This window comes from Thrips palmi, unplaced genomic scaffold (assembly GCF_012932325.1).
Source record: "Thrips palmi isolate BJ-2018 unplaced genomic scaffold, TpBJ-2018v1 HiC_scaffold_7, whole genome shotgun sequence".
NCBI lineage: Eukaryota > Metazoa > Arthropoda > Insecta > Thysanoptera > Thripidae > Thrips > Thrips palmi.
This window is the reverse complement of record NW_023144634.1, coordinates 2,254,018-2,267,355: the sequence shown is the minus strand read 5'-3', so window position 1 is coordinate 2,267,355 and position 13,338 is coordinate 2,254,018. Positions and strand designations below refer to the sequence as shown.

General features: G+C 45.8%; 1 protein-coding gene across 4 annotated transcripts; it reads right to left on the bottom strand.

Annotated features, from left to right (window-relative positions):
* Nucleotides 1–1,542: 1,542 nt before the first annotated feature.
* Nucleotides 1,543–9,241, bottom strand: LOC117652415 (beta-taxilin). 4 transcript variants are annotated; one of them, XM_034397308.1, is made up of 11 exons: nucleotides 9,088–9,241; nucleotides 7,471–7,721; nucleotides 7,201–7,383; nucleotides 6,984–7,130; nucleotides 6,697–6,891; nucleotides 6,471–6,599; nucleotides 6,161–6,319; nucleotides 5,866–6,079; nucleotides 4,407–5,773; nucleotides 2,513–2,669; nucleotides 1,543–1,757 (listed from the first exon to the last, which is right to left on the bottom strand). In XM_034397308.1, the coding sequence occupies exons 2-10, from the start codon at nucleotides 7,699–7,701 to the stop codon at nucleotides 2,550–2,552; spliced, it is 2,745 nt and encodes a 914-aa protein (XP_034253199.1). In that variant the 5' UTR covers nucleotides 7,702–7,721; nucleotides 9,088–9,241; the 3' UTR covers nucleotides 1,543–1,757; nucleotides 2,513–2,549. The 4 variants fall into 4 exon arrangements, with proteins under 4 accessions (XP_034253199.1, XP_034253197.1, XP_034253200.1 ...); XM_034397306.1 differs by lacking the exon at nucleotides 9,088–9,241 and adding an exon at nucleotides 8,197–8,339; XM_034397309.1 differs by lacking the exon at nucleotides 9,088–9,241 and adding an exon at nucleotides 7,958–8,109.
* Between the last annotated feature and the right edge of the window lie 4,097 nt (nucleotides 9,242–13,338).

Below are 13,338 nucleotides of genomic sequence, written 5' to 3'. Positions count from 1 at the left end.
CAACATAAGCCGGCCCTTCTACTGACGTAGACGTAGTTTGGTTGAGGTGATTGTGAATTAAAAATGCTTCCCTCTCCCTCTCTAAATTTTTGATTCGGGACAACGGCAACGATAGCGTTTTGTTTAGCTTTATTTGTTTTGGAAGAGTTAATGCTTCTTTGTGGGAAAGGTGGCACCTTCAGGGCGGGCTGCCGCAAAGGCACAAAGCGGGTACGCATCCGTCTGACTCTGGCCTTGTGTCTGAATATTGTTTTTGTAATTCCTGAGAAAATTGAAAATTTTTACAGAAATTTTTTTTAGCACCAACCTTTTCCTCACAACGACGTCCAAGATTCTACTCCGAGGAGAGGCAGAAAAGGCTTGCGGGTAGGGACACGGGTCCCAAAGAACACGAAGCACTCATGAAAGCAGTCAAATGACGTCAACATGACGTCAAAATGATGTTTTTTTTTGTCGAGACGAGGGTGGAGGAGTGTGGCACCAGTTCTTTCGTTAGCCGGTCTCTCTCGCACCCTTACAGGACGCGCCAAGAGTGCGAGAGAGGAGAGCTCCCACTTGAAATCAGTCTTGAGTGCGTTGCAGAGGGTCTCTAGTGCGCTAGGAAAGTGGTTGTCTCGTGCTGCAAAGTGGTTGTCCCGTGCTGCGGACTGATCCTGAGAGTAAGTAGTTTTGTCTCTCTGGCACCGGCAAGGGACGCCCCAGGGTTGCGAGAGAGGAAGAGCGACGAAAACGACTCAGTCAACTGTTGCCGCATGAAGGGAGGGCACGGTGGAGACGGTGACGGCACGAGACTGCCCACCCAGCGTGAAGCATGTTTTTGGGCGAGATGGGGGTTTTCAACCCCTCGCGAGATAGCGCGCGCGACGTGCTTGAGGGGAGGGATGGAGCCACGGCGGCCGCGGTTGGGTCGAGAATGGTGACGCCAATGTGCCGAGACACGTTCACGCCTCACGGCTCCAGCGTCGGAAGGCAACGGATCAGCGCTGTGGACTGCGGGTGGGCCCGTTGCTAGTTTGCTAGGAGCCCGTCTTGCACATGCTTGCTCAGCGCCTGTGAGGTAGGCTACCAATTCGTTCTGCGGCACACTCGTGTGGAGATGGTGGCCTACCTCGCCCCTGTGAAGACGTCAGGGGTAGACGTAGGCCACCGTCTCCACACCGGTGCGCTGTGGATCGGATCGGTGGCCCAACCCACAGGCGCTTCAGCATACTGTGGCTATATCAAGTTAAGGAAATTCACAGTTCACAGATAGGGTGAGGGGTGAGGCGGGGAGCTGTGAATTGTGAAGACTCCCCGCCTTACCCTATCTGTGAACTGTGAATTTCCTTAACTTGATATAGCCTGAACCCACAAAACTTTCTTTCGATTTGAGTGTTGGGCTCGCCTGGCCTGGCCATGCTGGCAGGGAACTGCCTTGCGATCCTTGTATGCACTGTGATTGGTGTAGGTGAGATGCTCGCGGCCTTCCCTTGAAAAATCACCACAGCAATACTCATTAGCCAGAAAAAAAAACACACAATTCAGTTTCGTTCAAAACAAAGAAAACAAAAGAAAAGGTGTAATTCACAGCAAGAAAAACAGTTAACAAACAAAGGATAGTTGATGATTTTGAAATAACAAAAGACAATTCGGATTGTAGGGAAATCACAAGCCTTTAACACATCGAGATAATGTTCTTTTGCTACTGAGCTGCAGGCTGCAGCGTACACGCGCCGCGCGCCGACTCGTGTTCACTTCTTCCTCTTCCTGCCACTTTCCTGCAACACAGACAAATTTATAAGGTGGTTGATTGAAGAGCAACAACTGTATATTTTTGCAGTGCAGCAAGCGACATTGATTGGGCAAATCGAACAGGATGGACACCATTGGCGATTTCCTCTGGGTCGAAGAGAGAATGGACAGGAGTTGCATAACGACCATTTTCAGGGAGGGGAATAAATGTTGTAAAACTTCAAATAGAGAAATCATTATGGCATTGAAAAAGGCATTCACATCTTTGAGAAAGGCAACCTAACCAGCTGCTTTTGTTGGTGATGTATGTGGTCGAGCCTGTGAGATCCAGGAAGAAGGAGGGGAGGGGGTCAATAAGGCAATTTCTTGAATTCATTTTTTTCAATTTTGCCTAATCTTAAATTGTTGTAAAATGTAAGAATTATTTAAGTCATCCTACACTATACAATAAACTGCAAATAATTTAAATAAAAGCAAGTAAGGGTGGATCAGAGCGCAGAGCAGCAAGCTCTCAAGCTGGACAGCAGAAACAACCCATGCATTGAACCTATGTGCAGGTGACAGCCTCAAGCATTCTCCAACTGATCTGGAATCCTCTTTCATCTTTTGTTTTTCACTTTAAGTTTTTTTTTTCCTCTAAAATTATGGTTATGAAACATCAATTCAAACAAAACAAACAGGAGCAGGAAATTCCATTTCCGAAAACAAAGTATTTTAATGCTTTAAAACAAAAAGACTTGGATATTTCAAACGAAATGAAAAGATAAACACAAAACTTTACCTCGTTTCTAAGAGATATAAAATGGATGGCTGCATTCTCAACTTGTGTCATGCGTCTGAGTTGCCCGGCCCTGTCGCTTGAGGCAACCAAACAGCTTCGAAAGCCGAAACAGAGATGCTGAACGACCTTTGATCCCCAGTGGCTGCCCAACCCTTTTCTATAACCAAATTGAAAAAGCATCAACTGCTGGTTTGAAAAGAAATCCATTCGCGATAATCTAAAATGAAAAACTGAGACGCTGTCCTGCATTCAACTTTGACTTGACTGTTTAAAAAAAAATGTTGAACCCTCTGTCTGAATGATAGTTGAACAGAGGAGGGAGTATTGAAAATTATAAGAAAGAGGACTGGGATAAAAGAAAATCTAAAATTCAAGACATGGACTTGCTACATCTTAGTATGCCATGATGACTTCCTCATAATCTAAGATCACTCAAAACACACTCAGAGTGAACAAAACTACAAAGTTATGAGAACATATTGAATGCATGGAGCTACCCAATATCAAGCCATAAGATATATTGTAAAACTTCAACAGAGGAGGACAATAGGCTTCTTACATAGTAACGACAAATAATGCAGGCAAGCCAAGCTGAGTAATGAATACAATAAAAAGGTATTAGTAAGAAAAATGGACGAATGTAGTTAAATAAACTGAAAACAACCTTACGACAAACCAGTGGATTTATTTTTCTGTTACAATGTCTACAGGATGGATTACAGGCGGAAAGTTTGCCATTATCATTCATAATTAGAACACAGAAAAGAATTTCACTACAGATAAAACAATGAAATCCATCGGAAAAAAAAGAAATTTTCTTACTTCTGGTAAACAGGATTTAGTCATGTCATAGACTATCTATCTTTGCTTTCTATGACTAAAGTTGAAACATTCTTATGGTAAGAAAATGGATGGGATAAATGAGGAAAAAATTGAAAAAAACATAAAAAACTTTTAACTTTTGTTTCTGGTAAGGATACCATTTTATTTAAACGAGATAGCCGCGATTTAAGTTACAAAATCGAACCAATTTAAGTACCACAAAAAAAGCTTAAGTTTTTATTGCCCTAGAGGTAGGGAAGACGACTATAAATAAGTTTACTTAATGAGAAAATAAAATATGTTGCAGTCTTAAATATCAGTACAGGGATACTTTCATGTAAAATAAACTACTGTAAAAATAGGGGTGGACTTATGACACATTTGGTGGCACAAAATCAAAACAGATTGTCACAGTTCTGGGCCCAGACATATTATGCGGAGAAATTATTAGTACAATTGTAATAAATAATATTAGGCTATGGCTAATCAACATGGAGTATTTCATAGGGGTGGTCAGTGACTAAAAGGATGCACAAGATGCAAAATTATATCAGCTTTCATCCAACTTTTAAAAAAAGGCCTCCCCCAAGTAATATTCCATATTGAAAACAGCATAATGAACTTTCAAACACTATATCTACTATAAAAGGCACAGGATTCATTCCAATGCATTTCTCTAAAATTTATTATGATCATTTCATTTTATGGCAGCAAATTATGGCTAGATGATATGATCATAATAAAACAAGACAAATGAGTTGTAATGTATTGGAAAAGAATGGTAATACCAAATGAACATGCATCACAGACTACAGCTAAGGTAGAAATGTGAATCCTTCCTTAATGTGGAACAAGCAACATTTTTGTGGAAGGAAGTTTATTTAAAAATTGCTTATGAAACAATAAATAAATATAATGGATAGGAACATTGAGGCCAAGCAGAGCAGGAATATTAAAGTAAGATAGGTAAAAAACCCTTCAGCACAAACAAGGGTACAGATCAGGAAGATGCGTCAGAAAAAAACTCGCACTGCACTCAACACTCATAGAAATAGAAATGTTTTCATGTTACCTTGCTCTTCTTGGGAGGCGAGACTACAAGGGGCACGGCAGCAGTAACTTCTTCAGAGGGAGTTATAGCTGCCTCCATCGCTTTTGGCTTGGGAACGCCATTAACTGCATCTACAGTTGCAGAAACAGTGTTCACGGTCTCAGGCACTGCAGCGTCAGTGTGAGGCACTGCAAGTACCTTTTCAGTCTTTTCAATCTGACTCTTTTCTTTCACTGGCTCTGTGGGAGTCTTTTCAATCTGACCCTTCTCTTTCACTGGCTCTGTGGGAGTCTTTTCAATCTGACCCTTCTCTTTCGCTGGCTCTGTGGGAGTCTTTTCAATCTGACTCTTCTCTTTCACTGGCTCTGTGGGAGTCTTTTCAATCTGACTCTTCTCTTTCACTGGATCTGTGGGAGCCTTTTCAATCTCACTCTTCTCTTTCACTTGCTCTGTGGGAGTCTTTTCAATCTGACTCTTCTCTACTACTTTCTCTGCAGGAGTCTCTTCGATCTGACTCTGCTCTACTACTTTCTCTGCAGGAGTCTTTTCGATCTGACTCTTCTCTACTACCGGCTCTGCAGGAGTCTTTTCAATCTGATTTTTCTCTGCCAGTGGTTCCGCAGGTTTGCTGCCTAGAGCAGCAGCATAGCTGAATGTTGCAGGTGCACTTGGTACATTACAAGCAGAATTTGATGGCGCAACTGCCTCCTTTGAAGCCTTAGGTTCTTGGGCACTGAGAGGTTTGGAATCAGGACTTGCTACTATCAACTTTTCTGTAACATCCTTTATCTTTGGTTGCACTTGGCTTAGGATTTCAGGCTCAGTAATAGGTGGGGTCGACACTGGTAGGGAATCGGACAAAGAGAGATCAGTTACAGGAGCCGATGATCCCTGAGCTTCTACTTGATTTTGTTCTGCAGAAGTTGTAAGTTCAGCTTGAGAGGGATTTCCATTAGAAAGATCTGTATTGCCTGATGGAGATGCAGTACCCTCTTTCAGTTCTGGTTTCAGCTCTTCAGAGGGTGTTGGTTTATCAGAGGGTTGTCGGCCTGATTTCTGCTTTTTGCCTTTCTTCTTTGATTGTTCAGCATTTTTACCTACAGGTGTTTTTGTCTCAGCAGGCTTAGAGCAACTTGTTTTAGAATCAAGCGACTTTTCAGCTGTCTTTACTTCACATGCTTCGGCTTTGGGTTCAGCAGCTAATTGCTTCTGAAGTTCCACTTGAAGTTGCTGCTGCTGCTTCTCCAATTGTTGCTGCTTGTGCAGAAGCTCTCTTTCTAATATGACAGACTGAAGACTGTCCAATGTGTCATTCAATTTCCTACGATCTTCTGCAATATCAGCAGCCAACTTATCTTCTTTAGCAGTATCTGTTGGTGTGTTGGCACCTGGCAATATGAAGAAAACATTTTGGTATTAATTATCATTGAAAAGAAATGAGAGTGAATGCTCACCCTTGAGTGAATCAAGCCCCACTAACCAATGGCATTTATCTGGGCCATAAGTTTAGCTCGTTCTTCCGTTAATGTCCGACACAACTTGTGCAGTTGGTTAAGTTGGCGGTTAGCTAAGGATAATTCAGCATCTCGTTGTTGCTTATCAGTTGCCATTTCTAATAGTGCCTGGTGACTTTTTTCCCATCGCAACTTCCAAGTTGAAGTTTCTTTCTCCAGTTTGACAATTTTCTTTGACATCTGAATAAAAAGAAAGTAGACCATTCAATATAAAATCCTTTTTTTAAAGGGGGAAAGTTGTGATTAGCTTAATTTTGATACCTTATCCATTTCATCTTTGAATCCTCCAAAAACCTCATTACTACGGGACAAGGCTGTCTGAAATTCATCATACTTGTTGGTGTAAAGTTCAACTTGCTCTCGTAGCTTCAACTCAGTTTTTTCTTGCTCTCGTGCTCTTACTTGACATTGGGTAAGTTCCTAAAAGAGTAGCAAAAGTTGAATTGCCTATTATTATTATTGATACAAAGAAGAAGATCTGTGCTATTGTACTCACATAACATGTATAAAATCTAAACAATCAAGGAAATATTCTAATGTTAAAAATTGTATAATCAATTTTAATATTTACCAAGAGCAGATCCTGTTTCTCTCGAAGCATGTTCTCCTTCTCTGCTTTAGCCTCCAGATGTGCCTTAGCAAGTTTTGCATCAGCTAATTGTGCTTCCAGCTGCATCTGTTTTGAGATCTTTTCAACTTGCTGTAGGGCATTGAAATGTCAATAAATATGAACAACTTGTTTGTAGGGAATAATCATAATTTTAACAAAATAACAATAAGACAAATTTAAACCATACCTGCACTCTAAGTTCATACTGCTCACATACAGATTTAAACTTAGTAGTCATTTCAATATTGTCGTCTCGTAGTTTAGAATTCTTCTCATTGTTTTGTTGCATTAATGATGTTATTTCTGCAAGAGTGCTCTGAAACTTATTGGACACTTCTTTCCTCTTTTCTTCTTCTTCGCGAATCTTCAAAACACTCTCTTCCTGCAGAACAATGAAAAATGTCATTCATAGTTTGATGTGCTTTAAAAGAGTTCCTATTTTACAGAGTATACATATGCTGTCTATTAAAATACCTTGATAGCTCTGTTTTGTCTTTGAAGCTCACGGCACAGCCCCTCCAAACGACTTCTAGCTAACACAGATTTACTGTGTTCACTTTGAGCAGAATCTTTTTCACGCTCTACTTGAATTAACCGTCGCTCATAGTTTTTTGTTTGAGTCTAGAAGTTAGGAAGAGTCGGTAAATAATTATGACGATATAGAATGAATCAGTTTAAGGCTTTATCATACCTGAAGCTTCCGATTTTCATCATAGATTTCTGAATACTTCTTAACAAGGGCATCAAGCTTCTCCTGCGGTGTTTCAAATGAGTTGAGGCCTTTCATGACTTGATCAACACCTCGCTCATCCTTCCTGCGAGAATATTTCTCTTCTCGGGAGGACTTCTTATTCACAATTTCAGCAGATTTATTCTGCAAAGAAAGAAGAAGGAAGAAATTAGAGCTGAGTAAAATAATTGATTAAATAATTTCAAGTTATGTCATAAGAAAAACACGTACACTGCCCTGTTTCCCTCCAGAAGGTTCAGACTGTTTGATAGGGATTTTAGCTTCGTCTTTTTCCACAGATTCTTTCTCCTGGGAGATTTTTTTCTCACTGCTGCCATTAAGACCACCATTTTCAATGGCTGTTTTATCCGAATCTCCTTTGGTATTTGGAGAAGTGCCAGAGCCCTCTTTAAGGGAAAGGCTTGAAATAGCTTCTGAACCTTTATTATCTACTGCTTCCATTGTGCTGGATCATTCAACACCTGTGAAAGACAACAAAAATGCAACAGTGAACATAGTATATTTTTCAGCGATGGGCAGATCATGGAAATGGAAGTCAGTTGCAGTGTGTTCGAATCAACAACAAGCAACATAAAGGCAGCAAATTGGAGTGAAAAGAAGGATGGGAATCTGAGAATGTTCAAACACAGCATTTACAAAATGCAACATTGAAAAGGAAACCTTTTAGGTTGGAACAGGCATATTTTAAACATTTTACCAGATTAACAATCTATATGAGGGTCGAATGTAGGAAGACAGAGAAAAGTATAGGAGCAAACAACAGGCTATGACAATAGATCTGAAACTGATATTGTAAAGAGAAAAGTGCCTATTTGACGAGTGCCTACAAATGCAGACACGTTTGTCAGACAGTTCGGCACAGAGCAAACTTGATTTCTCTGATTCTGAAATGAAGTGACCTTTTCAGACCTCTTTAACTCCATCCCTTAAACTTACAGTCAACAATAAATATAAAACTGAGGGAAAATCAATCAAGTCAACAACGATTAATGGAAATTATGTCGATACTGCCGTCGGCAAAAAATGTTAGTTTGTTTATATTTCAAGGCGCTGCTTCCGTCACCAAGCAAAAAATAACAAAATAACATAAAACATATGGTTGTTAAAATCAGGAATAAAATGGCTCAAGAGAAACTGGAATTCCCTTTAGACAAACATAAAATGTTGGTAGTCGCTAGTAAAAGTTTTAACTCACGATATTAATGATATACCTAGACTTTCTTAGCTGCATTGGTTGGTGCACATGCAAGAGATTTCTCCAGTGCAGCCAACACTCATTAACATTTTAATGAACACTTTTCTAAAGTATACGCCCGATTAAACTGTTCATACGCGCTAAAAGAACGTTAGAAATCAGGTATGGAAAACTAAGAAATTGAGCTGGACAAGTGTTGGTCCCATTTTCAGTCATGATTGCCCTGGAAGAACTCTCACTTTCGTGTCATGTCGTGCCATACTGGACAACAAAAATCAACGGGGGAATTACAAATAGACAAAAAAAAAATAATTGGAACTCATTCAATTCTACAGATTCTACACCATTTTCTTAATGAATTGCTTTTGAAATGTTGTCTGCGAATCTTCAGAAGAGACAGTACGAAGCAAGTGGAGGTTATGCTTCAGTAGGAAAGACACACATGCTCATACTCGGATACGCAAGCGCGCACCTATAATGTTTCAGAACTTCTCGAAACTATTGTTAGTCTAGTGATCAGAGCTGTGTCCTCCTCTAGGTACTCGGAGATGGGCTTGATAAAAGAGCACGTTTCTGAGAAGCTCGCGGCTGCGGACGGGAATGACGGGAATCGGAAACCTGCTGAAACTCACCCTCGGGAAGACGAGATGCACTCACTGCGTCCGAACAGACTTGTCGAATCCTTGCGGAAGAAATTTGGAAGAAAGTAGGTGAAGATCATGAGCGACGAGCGGGTGCGAGCGGGCGGGGCGATGTCCTGTCTTAGCAAGAGCCTGCGAGCGACGATTCTTTTTTTTCTTTTCTTTTTCTCTCTCTGCCCGGTTCACCGCGCCGCCCTTCCCTTCCCCGCCCCTCCACTGCGCTTATTTTAGACCCCTTGTTTATTCCGGGACGAGACGACGCGGCGCTGCGCGCGCTGCGTCGCGACGCCAGCCGAGCGATGCCGAAGTACCGAAGGGCACCGAAGGGTCGCCTCGTCTCTCTGTCTCTCTCGCGCCCCTACGGAACGCCCCTACGGGACGCCCTACGAGAGGCGCGCGGTGAGGGAGGTGAACAGTAGATTGGGGGGGGGGGCATCGGCAGAGCTCCGGGGAATGGATACGCGTGTCTAGCCTAGAGAGCTGTGGCAAGTGCCGTCAGGGACTTCATTAGCGAGACCCTGGAGAGTTTTCTAAGGGCTGGGACGGGGCTGGGAGATATTTAGAGAGTTGGTGCAGTAGAAAGAAGAGAAGCGGCAGAGTACCGCGCATTGTAAGATGTAGTTTGGACGGGTTTGGACGAGGACGTTATGAATCTACTACATAAATCGCATCGCAATCGCCGCAAACCGCACAGCTTCGAACTCCCCGGCCAAGTCGCGGCTGGCACACCATTATTCTACGCGCATCCGGCAGTCCGGCCCACAGTGGGCCTCGCAGTGGGCCGCCAAAGACGCGTTTTGAGCTCCAGGGTCGCTCAATTGGACTCGAACCGATCGTGTCGACCCCACCAATGAATTCCTCGTTCGGAGAGCAATTAATTGGTGGGCTCACACTCGGGTCACACGTTCGATTCGAGTCCCATGTACCGACTCCGGAGCTTAAAACGCGTCTATCGTATTGGACGCCTGCGCTGCCCCTTCCCACAGAACGGCCCGGTCAAAGGGGCTGCCTATCCTCCCGGCGCGCTGTCTCAGAGCTCACTCGCCGTCTGGCTGCCGCACTCTTTGACTTGACTCGACTCCACCTCGCCCCAGTCGGCGGCACGGCGCACAGTGGGCCAGCAACCGACGCAGGCGGCCAAAATTCGAGACGCGTTGAGCTCCAGAGTCGAAAATGTTTCATCGAACGTGTGACCCCACCGATGGATTTCTCTCCGAACGAGGAATCCATTGGTGGGGTCACCCTCTGGGTTAAATCCAGTAAATCCCGAAGCTGACAAGCGCTCCAACTGTAGTTCAGAGACAGCGTTTACTGTCACTTTTGACGCTCTACTTACTTTGTACGGGATCTTACCTGTCGCTCACAGTAGTGGGTCGGAATGCCTCGTCCCAGTCGGCAGCCACATCTGAGCAGCACGTAGTCTGTATATCTAAACCTACTGAGCTCCAGAGTCAAGAGGCGAACGAATAACCGACCATGGATCTCTGCGAACAATCAGTGGGCACACCTGGAAAAAACCCATTAGCGACTCTGTGATAAAACGCTCCCCGTGTTGGAGCCTGCGATTACTGTACTTTTTTGACAGGATCTACTGTACTTTGTACGGGATTTACTGTACCACAGTAGTGGAGTACGGAATGTCCTGTACCAGGTACAGTAAATACTGTAGCCAGGCACAGTAGATCCTGTGTTCTAAACTACAGTAAATCCCGGCAAAAAAATTAACGGGATTCACTGTGGTTTTTTCGCACAGTGCACACGCTCGGTTTGAGCCCCATTTAGCGACTCTGGAGCTCAAAACGCGTCTCGAATTTTGGCCGCCTGCGCCGGTTTCTGGCCCACTGTGCGGCGGCGCCTTGACCTTGCCTTCGTCCGGAGCGTCGCTCCCGGCGTCGCTCGAACGTGACCAGAGCGCGCTGGGCCCTGGAGAGGCCTGGCGTGGCCCGGCTTGGCTTGCACACTGATTCTGAGATTTCGTCGCTCTGTCTCTCTCGCACCTATACGGGACGCCCCATGAGTGCGAGAGAGACGGAGCGACGAAAAGGACTCAGTCTCTGGTGTACTCTGGAGCGACGGAGCGTGGCTGCAGCCCGACTAGAGCGTGGGTGGGGAAAGGATACGACACTGTTCAAACACGTCTGCAATGCTCGGCGAGCGTGGAACTTCAGCAGCATGCTGATTCCAAACAGTGTTTGTGTCACTCTGTCTCTCTCGCACTCACGGAGGCTCATGGGGCTGCGAGACAGTGACAAGCATTGCTCAGCATCCACCTGCCGGCCCGTGTCCTGGACACATCCTGCAATCAGGGATCCTGGTCGCTCGGCCGCTGTGTGTGTGACTCATCGAGTCGTCAGCATCCTCGCCGCCGGGCGAAATGAGTATTAAATTAGATTTTGACTGTCGCGGTGACGCCGTCTCGGCGGAGGAAGGACCCGCTCGGTTACTCGGTGTAGTGTAGTGGCGGCACGTCGCGGACGGAACCCATCAAGACATCCCCCCCCCCCCCCCCCCGCGGCGGCACGCCACCGCCTTGAGGCCCTGGGCCCTTCTCATCCGACCCCAACAACGTGCCCTCCGCTGGCCGGGGTCAGGAGCCTCCTGGAGGCCAGCAGGGCTCCAGTCTCTGAGGCCACCGCAGCCAGTTGGGCTGCAAAAGAGCGGATCCAGAAAAAAAGAGGGGAGGATAATCCCCCGGACGACTAGATAGCCGCCTGGAAGGTAGGCTCTAGGCAACCCGGTAAGTTGGCAAAATGTCCCCCCCCCCCCCGCTCCTTTGGGCCGACTTTGGATCCGCAACTGTTGGCTGCGGCCGCGGTGGAACCGGCCTCGCACGCCAACGATACCTCTTTTTCATTTCCATTATTTTCTGTGCGCACTTGCAGTGCCGTATTCACGCAATACAGAAGGCAGCACTCGAAAAAAAATTAAATCAAATGGACTCAAATTTACTTGGATTTTCAGATTTTTGTTGCTTTGCTTCCTTTCGGGAAAATATTCGTACGGATATCCAAGGATGTGTTTGGACTGCTCTGCAAGCTTTTACACTGCGTTTTTTACCCCAGCGACCCTGTTCACGGCACTGTACTCCCTGTGTTCAGCGCGGTCTGTCTCGGCCTGTCCGCTCCCCTTTCTGGAGCGCCTCGCTTCGGCCAGCAGACCGATTCCGAGGGTCGTTTGAGTCCATGTCTCCCTCGCTCCAGTACGGGACGCCCCGTGAGGGCGACAGAGACCGAGCGACGAGAAGGAACTCTCGGAAACTAGTCTGCTGCAGCCAATTAGGCTCGGAAAATCGAGATGGACGCGGAGCAGCAAAACCAACGCCGCCGCCGTCCTTGGGAATAAGCAAATCGTCAAGGGTGCGAACGTGAGCGTGCGCCTCTGTGTGTGTTTGTGTGTTTGTGTGTGTGTGTGTGTGTGTGTGTGTGTGTGTGTGAATGTATGTGAGTGTGTAGGTGTGTGGGTGCCTGTGTGTGCAGGTGCGTCTCCTCGCGTGCGTGCGCCAACGCGCTACGGTTTTCACTAACCGCGTGCTTTATTCGCAGCGATTCCTTGAAAGTCTCAAACTCGACACTACACTCAAAAGATTCAGCAAGGAGATTTTATTTTCAAGGAAATCGAGTTGATCTTTCAAATCGACTTAAGCGAGGGTTTTAAAAAGATGATCAGCGGTCTGACTGAATCCATTGTCACGACAAAGGAGCACTGATCCAAGCTGGACGCCATCGCGACATTCGCGGCAGTCGCGGTCTAGTGGACTCATTCCGAGAGTTCATTTTCGTCGATCTGTCTCTCTCGCACTCCTGGGGCGTCCCGCATGGTTGCGAGAGAGACAGAGCGGCGAAAACGACTCTCGGAATCAGTGTGCAGTGTCGTGGACACGCCTTCTGGACCGGCCTTATCTTGATGGAGGATGGGACCCTGGGCCGCCCTGGGCCTGGTCATGCACGGCCAGCGGCGGGGCCTGCTCGGCCTCGACGGCGAAGCGCAGCACCGCGCAGCACGGCGCCAGGATGTGACTGGCATGCAGATGGAGTGCGAGCCGCCAAATCCGAGACTCGGCACAAACCAAGGCAGAGACGCCGAGCCCCGAGGTCGCAGGAAGCAGTCGCCCAGTGGACAGCCAACGGTGTAGAGTCTCCCTGGAACGGGTGAAGGGTGAAGGGCGAAGTGTGGAAGGTAAAGGGTGATGGTGACTGGTGAACGGTGAACGGTGAAGGGTGACTGGTGAACGGTGAAGTGTGA